The 11,095-nt window shown below is 49.7% G+C and overlaps 1 protein-coding gene across 1 annotated transcript; it reads left to right on the top strand.

Moving 5' to 3' along the window:
- Positions 1-2,258: 2,258 nt before the first annotated feature.
- On the top strand, positions 2,259-5,057 carry LOC125441063. Its single transcript, XM_048511359.1, has 2 exons — positions 2,259-2,871; positions 4,057-5,057. The coding sequence occupies exons 1-2, from the start codon at positions 2,270-2,272 to the stop codon at positions 4,514-4,516; spliced, it is 1,062 nt and encodes a 353-aa protein (XP_048367316.1). The 5' UTR covers positions 2,259-2,269; the 3' UTR covers positions 4,517-5,057.
- Positions 5,058-11,095: the final 6,038 nt, after the last annotated feature.

Raw genomic sequence — 11,095 nt, 5'->3', positions numbered from 1 at the left:
TAGGTCCGGCTTCGCCTCCCCCCCCATTTGCCGGAACACGCGCGTTTGGATCCAACGAGGTAAGTGGGGGTCTTTTCTTAGGGCCCTCGGCCTCCCTCCCGGTTCAGGCCGGGGGGAGGGGGCCGACGGGACAAGCCTCGTGCCCCCTGCCAGGCAAAGCCGCCTCCGCGGCCTTCCTCCGGCTCCTGCCGGCAACGTGAGGAGGCGGGCTTGGGCCTTGCGCCTTCATGCCGGCTCCTGCCGGCAAGGTGGGGAGGCGGCCGGGGGCCTCGCGCCTCCAGCCGCACGCAGCCGCCTCCGCGGCCTCTTCTGCCGGTTCGCCGGCGGGGTGGGGAGGCGGCCGGGGGCCTCGCGCCTCCGGCCGCGCACAGCCGCTGTTGTGGCTTTTCTGGCCGGGCCCGCAAGTCAGCGTGAGGGGGAGCCTCGCTCCCGCCTTCTGCCGCCAAGACGGCCGCCGCGCCTTCCGGGCCGGCTTCCATCCAGCAATAATGCGGGAGGCGCCGGGGGCCTCAGCGCTCCCGGCCAAGACAGCCGCTGCCGCGAGCCTTCCGGCCGGCTCTTTCCGGTCAAGGGGGGAGGCGGCGGGGACTTCGAGCCCCTCGGCCACGCAACTGCCGTTCTGCGGCCTTTTCCGCCGGCCGCCATTGCGGCCTACACACACACTGGGTGTGGGCACTCTTATCTGGTGCTCGGCTTCCCATTCCGGCTGCAATGCTTACTGGCCTCATTTCCAGGATGGGGAGGTTAACCTTCACTTAAGTTTTGTGGTACTTGCTTATCCATGTTTTGTTTTGATTGCTATGGCCTAACCTTTTCCTTATGTTCTCCTTGCTATCCCTCCCTGCCGCAGTAGATAGAGAGTGCTTGGCCCCGCATATTGCTTTACCAGGGTAAATCTTCGCACATCTCACATATCATGGCTCCTGCAAAGGGTCAGAAGTCCAAGGCCCCCAAGAAGGGGTGTAACTGACGGTGCTTCCAGGTCCCGCAAGGAAAGCCCAACAGAGGTCCCAGATAGCAGCCAGGCCAAGAGGGCTAAGATCGCCCAGGGCAGCGGCTACCCAGCGGGTGCCGCGACTCCTCACCCGCTCCGGAAAGGGGTATGGGGGCTCTTTTTCTACGGCCAACAGGGCCGCCCCAGCACGGTCCCAAGAGCAAGCAAGGGGCCAACTTAAACGCCCGGAGTTCCAGACGAGCCATTAGCCCTGCTCTTGCTCATTATCGCCACAGCCACCTGTCCGGAAGGGCAAAGATCACAAGGAGGCCGGTAAGGGAAGCGTAGCCCCATCAGCCATCAGCCAACAACCCTTTGCTGAGTATGGGTCCTCTCTTTATGAGAAATATGGCCAAGTCCATGATGCAGCTCTCTAAGAGCGGGAAGTGGTTTCAGGCCCAGGAACAGGCACCAGACTCTGATGCTCCCAGCACTAGTGATCATGCGGCTAGGGACTCCTAGGGAAGGGGAGGTTTTTTCCTTATCTGACCAGGTCGACAGTGGGGAGACTGGAGAGTTCTCAACGGACAGCGAATCGGAAGAAGAACAAAGACGGCCTCAGCGGTCACGTCACGGGAAACGCAAGGCCAGTCACGGCAGGCGTTCCAGGAAGCACAGGGACACATCTTCATCCAGTGAGTTGTCCTCAGATGAGGACTCTGCTCAGGCAGATGGGTTTTATTGGGTGTCAAGGGAAGGCATCCCTGCCTTACCACCCTCCTTGGCCAAGCGGCGCGATCTTAGTCTAGGCCTACCACGGGATGGGGCGGACCAGGACTCAGTCCTGTCCATGGCGAGATTCTTCGAGGGACCCCGGGGTGGCACCTGCCCAGGAAACTTAGGGAAAGGGCACTGGAGGGCTATTATGTCGACATTTTTGATTTTGTAGTGCCAGAAGAGGCCCAGGAGGTTACAGGGAGTTCCTCTAAGCGGGGCTCCCAGCCACCAAGGGTGGAACGGACCTTCAACAACTGGCTTTCAGGCTTTGGGGAATATTCCATGCTCATATCAGCGGCTTACCCGCTCAGGGCGTGGCAGCTACAGGCACACTATAACAACGTGCTGAGGGCACGGTCGATTGCAGGGGAGTCGGCGGCCATAGGATACGATGAGCAGTTCAGGAAGATGGCCTCCAACTCGTATAAGACAAGGTGGCATCTTGTCCATGACAAATCATGGACCATGCTGGTGCAGGCCTATGCCAAACCCAACAGCCCGCCAACAGGAAGCGCCCCATGTTCCGCGGCACTGGCCGTTTAGTGTGCTGGGAATTTAATGGGGGGAAATGCCTCAGATCTAAGTGCAAGTTCGAGCATTCTTGCGAGCGATGCGCGGGGCCCCACCCACGCATTAGCTGCCCGAAGGGAAAGCCTTCCCTGCCCTTTCGGAATGCCCGACCCACAACCAGCCCCAACAACAGAAAGGATGGCGGGTCAGGGAACCCCGGGGCCACCTCCACTGCGTGAGGCCGGGGGAACTCGGGACCTCACAGGCTTGGCCGCCTCCCCTGTGAAGGTCCATGCCATGATCCCCTTACTGCAGGCTTACCCCAACAAGTTGGCGGCTCAATTTTTATTGGACGGATTTACCAAAGGTTTTAGGATTCCTTTCGCAGGCCCCAGAGTTCCCACGGATTGTGGAAACCTTAAGTCAGCCAGGGATCTGCCCCGTGTGGTGGAGGATAAGATTAACAAAGAATTACAAGCTGGCAGGATCGCTGGCCCATTTTCTTCCCCTCCCCTGCCCAACCTTAGAGTGTCCCCTGTAGGGGTGGTCCCCAAGAAGACGCCAGGGGAGTTTCGAATGATAAACCACCTTTCATATCCCACGGGCTCTTCAGTGAACGATGGCATCGACCCCGAAGTCAGCTCTGTCAGGTATGCCTCCTTAGATCATGCTATTGCCCTCATCCGCTCCTGTGGCCATGCGGCACAGATGGCAAAGTGTGATATTCAGTCTGCTTTTCGCCTATTGCCCATACATCCCGATGACTTCTGTTTGCTAGGTTTTAAGTTTCAGGGCCGGTGGTTCGTCGATAAAGCAATGCCGATGGGGTGCTCCGTGGCATGTTCGGCTTTTGAGACCTTCAGCACATTTATAGAATGGGCTGCCAAGGGACGGGCTTCCTCTCCACATTTAACACACTACTTGGATGATTTTTTTGATCATAGGAAAGGCTGGCACAACGGAGTGCGCTGACAGGCTGAAGGCTTTCATGGAGCTAGCAGCGGAGCTGGGCATCCCTTTGGCGAAAGAGAAGACAGAGGGCCCCACTTCTTCTTTGGTCTTTGTAGGGATTACATTGGACACCGTGAAGGGCACTTCCAGCCTGCCACCAGATAAACTTGAGAAAATCCTTTCACTCCTGCAGGATTTTTTTGCAGCGCAGTAAATGCACCCTCAAGGATATGCAGGTGGTCTTGGGTCACCTAAATTTTGCTTGCCGGGTGGTGTCTCCAGGTCGCCCTTTCTGTGCCCGTTTATCTCAGGCCACGAGGGGGATTACGGCTCCCCATCATTATATCCGTTTAACCAAGGGCATCAAGGCAGATTTGGCAATTTGGGTGGAATTCCTAAAACATTTCAACGGTACGGCATTATGGCAGTCCCCTCTTTACGCACACTCTGACTTGCAGGTGCAGTCGGATGCCTCCGGGAGCTTGGGTTTTGGGGTCTTTTTTGAAGGTCATTGGTGCGCCCAACGCTGGCCGGTGGAGTGGGAGGCGACAGGAATCTTGCGGGACCTAACCTTCTTAGAATTTTTTCCCATACTAGTGGCGGTGTGCTTGTGGAAGCACCACTTTAGCGACCGCAGGGTTCTCTTCTGGTGCGACAACGCAGCGGTGGTCCAGGTAGTCAATAAACAGTCCTCCCGTTCTGAGCGAGTCATGCGCTTGGTACGGAGGTTTGTAGCCAACTGCTTGATTAATAACATCTCGTTTTCAGCCAGGCACGTGCCAGGAGTAGATAATGGCATAGCTGACGCCCTTTCCAGATTCCACATGGACAAATTCCGGGCTTTGGCCCCAGGGGCGGCGGCTAACCCTGACCTCTTTCCTCAGGAATTGTGGAACCTTGGCACAGATTAGTGGCTATGGGCATCAGGGAATCGTTGGCACCAGCGACACGTCGGGCTTACCAGAGGGGACTACAGAACTTCCTGGATTTCCACTCGGCATCGTTGGGCAAGCACAAGTCACCCTATACGGAAGAAGCTATCCTGCGATACCTGGCCCACCTACAGCGAAGAGGACGGTCGGCGCGGACGCTTCACATTTTTATGGCGGCAGTTTCGTTTCACTGCAAAATCTCCTCTCTCCCCGACCCATCCCGCTCTTTCGCTGCCCGCCAGGCCATAAAAGGGTGGGCCAGGATGGCCCCCCGCAAGCAGGACGGGCGGCGCCCGGTTTCTCTTTCCCTACTCAAACAGATCCTGTCCACCCTCCCCTTTGTTTGCAAGTCCCGTTACGAAACATTATTGTTCAGAGCTGCCTTTACATTGGCATTTTACGGTGCCTTTAGGAGTAGTGAACTGGTTTCGGCATCCCGCAATGACAATACAGGTAGAGCCTTGGCACGGGATGACATCACCATCTCTGACCAGGCCTTACATATACACCTTCGCCGTTCAAAAACTGACCAGCTAGGGTAGGGCACGGACGTAACTATTCGGCCAGCCCCACCATGCCTCCCTTGCCCCGTCTCTTTGGTTGAGGCTTACATGGCTGCCCGCCCTGACATGCCGGGCCCGCTGCTCATGCACAAGGACGGGACCTGCTTGTCCCGCTACCAGCTGGCCAGTGTGTTCCGGTTGTGTCTCAAGAGACTGCACCTCCCCCACTTGTCTTTTGGCCTTCACTCCTTTCGAATTGGGGCAGCATCCACCGCCGCCTCCCTGGGCTGGCCGGCGGAACGCATCCAGTCATTGGGCAGATGGCGATCTTCCGCATACAGGGCTTACATCCGGCCCATCACACATGTTTAGCTTGCTTGTCTTTCAGTTTTTACAGGTCCTCGACGCATTTGGATAATTGGACACAGCATCGTCCACTGGGCATCTCGCTATGCGTCGTCATCGGGATGGGGAGGGAACTTGGGTCTTCCGCCAGGGAACCAGATTTCGTGGTTTGGCCTCAGAGTAATGCGGTGGGATGCCCTTGTGCCCGTGCTTCAGGACAAGGTGGATCGTCTGGAAGCCCCTCATACCCTCGTCATACATCTCGGGGAGAATGACTTAACGGTGTGCCAACGGATTTCACTACTTCACAGGATGCGGGAAGATCTGAAACTGATCTGTGGAATGTTACCCGGGACCATGCTGTTTTGGTCTAAGCTGCTGGAGAGACACAACTGGGGGGCGCCATCTCCCCTAAGCAAGTGGACTTGGCCAGGTTTAACACCTGTCGTGCAATTTCAAGTTTTGTTCGGTCAAAAGGGGGTTGGTGCATAGCTCATTGGGACATTACACACAAAATGTCCCCCCTTTATAGGGATGACGGGGTCCATTTATCTTCCTGGGGCATGGACTGTTGGCTGCATAGCATACGTGGCGAATTATGTGATTGGCTCAAGGTATAATTGGCATTGGCGGGAGCTGGATGCCAGCTCTCTGGCGGATTGCGCATGGGGGACTGATCTTTAGCTTGGGGTCAGTGGGTGAAATACCCGTTTTATGGGAACCTCCATATGAGGTTTGGGGTAGAGCAAGCCAAAGGGTAACCTGCCCAGACGTGGGCTTCTATGGCTTGCGCCCCTGGCAGCAGTGGAGTCTTCAGGAAGTGGCAACCGCCCATCTGGAATCTCACAGCTGCTCCAGCGTGCATTAATTTTTCATCAGCAGGCGTGCTGTAGAAAAATTTAGGTGTCTGGGGGACAGCACTCGGGCTGCCCAGCACACAGATCAGACCCCCATGCTGCGCCACAAGCTTTGTTTACCTTGATCCAATTCTGTTAAATAAAATGGCTATGGCCAACTTTTTACCACACAAGAAACATGTTGCACTCATTTTATTGTAAGTTTAGGAGGGTTCTTAGCTACTTCCCTCAGACAGCAATTGTATCCATTTAATGGAACTTAATTTTACTATAACATTTAGTATTAAATAGTTAGCTTAAGAACATAAGAACATAAGAACAAGCCAGCTGGATCAGACCAGAGTCCATCTAGTCCAACTCTCTGCTACTCGCAGTGGCCCACCAGGTGCCAGCTTAATAATGTTGAATATAATTTGATGAAGTTAATGGATTATGATCAACATCTGAAGGTGAAGTCACAATGAATTAAGTTAGAAACGAATTTAAAATTTAATAATAGAGAAATATATCTTAAAGTGTAACTATATGTAAACAATACAACTATTGGGGTGCTGTGTGGTTTCCGGACTGTATGGCCGTGTTCTAGCAGCATTCTCTCCTGACGTTTCGCCTGCATCTGTGGCTGGCATCTTCAGAGCCACTGAAATCTAAAGAGGGTAAAGGAAGGATAGGACTAAAATAGGAAATGAGTATTGAAGAATTGGAAGCGACAGAAAGGGAAAAAAAGAATAGTTGTATTGTCAAAGGCTTTCACGGCCGGAATCACTGGGGTGCTGTGTGGTTTCCGGGCTGTATGGCCGTGTTCTAGCAGCATTCTCTCCTGACATTTCGCCTGCATCTGTGGCTGGCATCTTCAGAGGAACACGGCCATACAGCCCGGAAACCACACAGCACCCCAGTGATTCCGGCCGTGAAAGCCTTCGACAATACAACTATTCTTTTTTTCCCTTTCTGTCTCTTCCAATTCTTCAATACTCATTTCCTATTTTAGTCCTATCCTTCCTTTACCCTCTTTAGATTTTGATGTAAAGATTACAAAGTAATTAAATTCAGTTATTGTATATGGGATAAGATAATATAAGTTTAACTTGACAGTCGAAATCTATGATTTTAAATTTGTATGTGTCCTTTGACTTTCTGTAACTTTACCGAAAATTCTTAATAAAGATCAATTAAAAAAAAGAAAGAATTGTATCCATTTATTGATGAGATGCAGGGATGAAAATTACCAGTTTCAGAAAGAGGGAACTTATGGAGTCTATACTTCTACCCAGCAAACATTACTCAGCAGGGATTCCTTCCCATGAGACTGAACCAATTCACAGAAATGGTAGACAAGAAGTAGTACTGTACTACATACAGCAAATGCACCATAATGATAGCAATGCCTTAGGGGAGAAGCGATCCCTTGAGAATAAAATGCCTAAGGGAATTTTTTTCCATAAGAAAAGCCCATCAGAGCCATTTGCACTTGAAAAAGGTTTCCAGTTGGAATGTGTTGGGTCTTGTTTCATTTTAAAAGTCAATATCACTGTTTCTGATTGCCACCCACCTCCCCGTTGCAGGCAAGGACACAGAGAGCCAGGTTTGGGACTAGGGTCTTAACAGGTGGTCTGGACTCTAGGCCAGCAGAAGGCATTCTTAATATCAATTTTAGCAGGTCAAGGAGTATCACGGAAGACTTTGTTCAGGAAAAGAGGTGTGGGATAAACCATAGTCGATAGACACAGATCATTTCAGAATGATAATATCTGTATTTAACAATAATGACAGATGGCAGAAGTTAGATTTTTGCAGCAGATCAAATACATGCAGGCCTTCAGAGGAATGTTTTCTTTTTTCAAAAGGTAGCCCCGAATTTGACTGCTAATGTGGTTGAAGGTAACAATTTCCTTCCAGGTCCATTACGATACAAACAAATACCGTGTCGGCTTCAGTAGTGTGCCTTTACTTTGATTATGTGCACTGTCTGCATTTTAACAGCCATAGATTTTCCGGCCTCTAATATTTCAATCTTCCTTGTGTTCCGACAACACTGACTAAATATGTACACTTGCTGTTTCTTCCTATCAATGTCTCCTGACATTTTGCTAATTAAATAGATTGTGTTTTGCTGACAGTGAGATGAGCATGCCTTTCAGAAAGCACTTCATTTATCATTGCCGTGTTCTTTGGCATTATGATTACTCCAGTGTTATGTCTAATAAGCACAACTGGTTGCGCCGCATAACAGAAATTTCCTATCTGCAGCTCTAGCAAAAACACAGGCAGATGATATAATGGGGCTAATAATTTGGCTCAGGGGTCCCCAAGGTGGTGCGTGTGGGCAACATGATGGAACGGAATAGAAATTTTATTTATATACCGCCCTCCCCCGAAAGGCTCAGGGCGGTGTACAACAACATAACAACAACAATCAGAATAACAGCAACAACATATCAATAACCATGACATAATCATAACATAGAAAAACCCACCAACACCTTTTCTGGTGCCTGCCAAGTGCTTTTGGGAGGTGGGTGGAGCCACGTAGGGCTTTTTCCACGTAGTGACAGTTGGAGATTTCATTGGTTATGCAGATTTTAAAAACGGCAGCACAAAGATTTCCATTGTGTTACTGAAACTGAGTTGTAGCAAAGCTAAATAGAAGGACCACCCCAGTATCACAAGTACCAAAAAATAAATTATATTATAACCAGATGGAGAAAGGCTAAATACTTAAGTTGCTTTATATTTGTGAGCCTTAAATGTTATTTCTATATGTTATACAGTCTATTTGCAGAACAAATAATAAGGAAAACTGGATTAGATCTCGATGAAGGTGGAGGAAAGAATTGGTGGAAGGAATGTTAACAATTTGAGATAGGCAGACGGCACCACATTACTGTCAGAAAATAGTGAAGTCCTGAAATGGCTACTGATGAAGGCTAAAGCAGAAAGTACCAAAGCAGGACTACAGCTGAACTTCAAGAAGTTCCTCTTTAAGGCTGACCATGAAGAAATTGAAATTGTTCACCATTTTATATTTAACTAAAAGGGAGACTGCAAGCCAGAAACCGGAAGGAGATTGCGACTGGGAAGGGCAGCCATGAAGGAGTTAAAAAAAGATTTTAAGGAGTAAGGATTACTATGTATAGGGCTAAAGCTGAACAATGAAGAAAGCTGACAAGAATAAAGTAAATTAATTTGAAATGTGGTGTTGGAGGAGAGTTTTCCAGATACCAAAAATACCAGATTTCCAAAAAGCAGGGGCAGAGAGAGGGGGAACTGCGCCCGGGGCATGCGTGCACCCCGTGCCCATGCTGTGGCGCCGCCCGCCCCATCCCGGAATGCCCCCTCCACAGCCCAACCACACCACCGCCGTGGCACCACTCGGGGCTTCACCCCCCCGTTGGTGCTACACCACTGCCAAAAAGGCAAATAAGAGGGTTATAGATCAAATCCAGCTGAACGATTCCAAGAAGCTAAAATGACCAACTGAAGCTTTGCTCTTGTAAACTGCTCTGAATATCTCTGGGTCACAAGGGGGAGGGAGGTTTTAAAATAAGCAAACAGTCTGTATCCTGTCCTAATTGAGACTGACCTCCTTTTCTCGCTGCCTTGATGTGATGCCAGCCAAGTGTCTTTGGTGGATTCCGCACAGGGCAAATATGACAGGTGTAGGATGCAATACAAATTGTTTTTGGGGGAGGGACTTTGCACAGGTCCCAGCCCCAAAATGAGTCTGCCCCATTTTATTTCCCTCAACCTGGGATTTTCAACAATTGCTAAAACAGCTATCCTTTTGCACAATCCTGAGTTGGAGCCGCTCCCGCACGAACAGCCAGGCAGGAGGCGCTTTCATTCCCTCCCTTCCACCATGGTGTCCATAGTGAGGTAGAATCTGCCTGCCATTGCCCTGCTGTTGCAGGGAGGCCCCTTTTCCTGTTTAAAATTTTTGCGTGTTGCACATGTGCAGCTATGCAGGTGCAGACGATTGTATTGAGGGACAACAGGCATGGCTTGTGGGGGTTCATTTCTGGATGTCTGCACAGCTATGCATGTGTTGCAGGAAATTTAAAAAAGAGAACCGTCTCCATGTGAAGGCATGAAAGCAACCCGGATTGTTTCCGTGGGCTCTAGTTGCTATCTGCAAGGCACACATATGAATGGGAAAAAGGGAAACAGGTTCCTTTATAATGACTGCAACCCATTATACATTTGCTGTGCAGAATCGACCTTTGCGAGGCCTTAGATGGCATTGGCTATGTTTGTGTTTGTATCAGTTTTTGTAAGTTTGCTCGGCTCTCTCAAAGTAGAGAACAATTCTGCTGGTTCCCCCCCCCCCCCCAAACTCCAATTGATTTCTTGTCAGAAACAACCAGATCAATCAAAACGGATGGCTAATAAAATGGATATAGGAGCCATAAACGTCTGAGGAACATACCATCTGGCAGGCTGAAAATGAGCAACTAGAAAACAAGGCCAAGCCACTATTCAAATGTTAACCTTCATTCTCGAATTAGGAGCCCATTCACAGCCTAACATTTTCTTCTCTCCCGCAATTAAATTAATGTCAAGGAATTCATCATCAGGCAGTATATCTCCGAATCCCTGAGAGCTGTATAATCTGTGTTTTAAAGGCATTGTTATTCATTCAAGCAGGTGGGATAACAACACTGATATGAGGAAGAAGGCTGACCTGTAATCAACACAGCGAGGGTGGATGTACTCCTGATGATTTCTACCTGGCTGCTGCTGAAAATGGAATCCCTGCATCAACTGCTCTCCCTCATATTTTTTTCATCCCATTTGGTTGCGTCATCGTATCATTACAGCATCAAAGAGCAAACACACCGAATGCTGGAATTCAGGTCTGCATGGAAGGGATTCAAAGGCAATGTTCCCTAATCTCAGATGGGTTTGAAAATATAGGGTCAGGCTGTGATGGAAATACATTTTGCACATTTGCCACAATTCAGTCATTTTAACTTCCATGAAGAGCATTCTGATTTAATTCTGGTTGTTCACTTTCTTCTTGACAAGTATTTTATCTAGGCTGGGTCTTGTCACTGAAAACAGGTTTTTGTGACTAAGATCTAACAAACGCTTGGCTCCTCTCAGTGAATTTGAGAGTGGGAGGTATTTGGAAAACAAACAAATGAATACTTCAAACAATAAAAAATAACTTTTCTGTTTATGATCAACAGCTCTTCAGCTGAACAGCAGATGGCTCCAGAAAATAAACAGCCACCATAGTTTGGATTTATATTGTGGTCTGTGAATTTGCATGCTGGTATGATAATC

The sequence above is a fragment of the Sphaerodactylus townsendi genome, linkage group LG11 (genome assembly GCF_021028975.2).
Source record: "Sphaerodactylus townsendi isolate TG3544 linkage group LG11, MPM_Stown_v2.3, whole genome shotgun sequence".
Taxonomy (NCBI): domain Eukaryota; kingdom Metazoa; phylum Chordata; class Lepidosauria; order Squamata; family Sphaerodactylidae; genus Sphaerodactylus; species Sphaerodactylus townsendi.
Note: the sequence above shows the minus strand (reverse complement) of the source record. Positions and strands in the feature narration are given on the sequence as shown.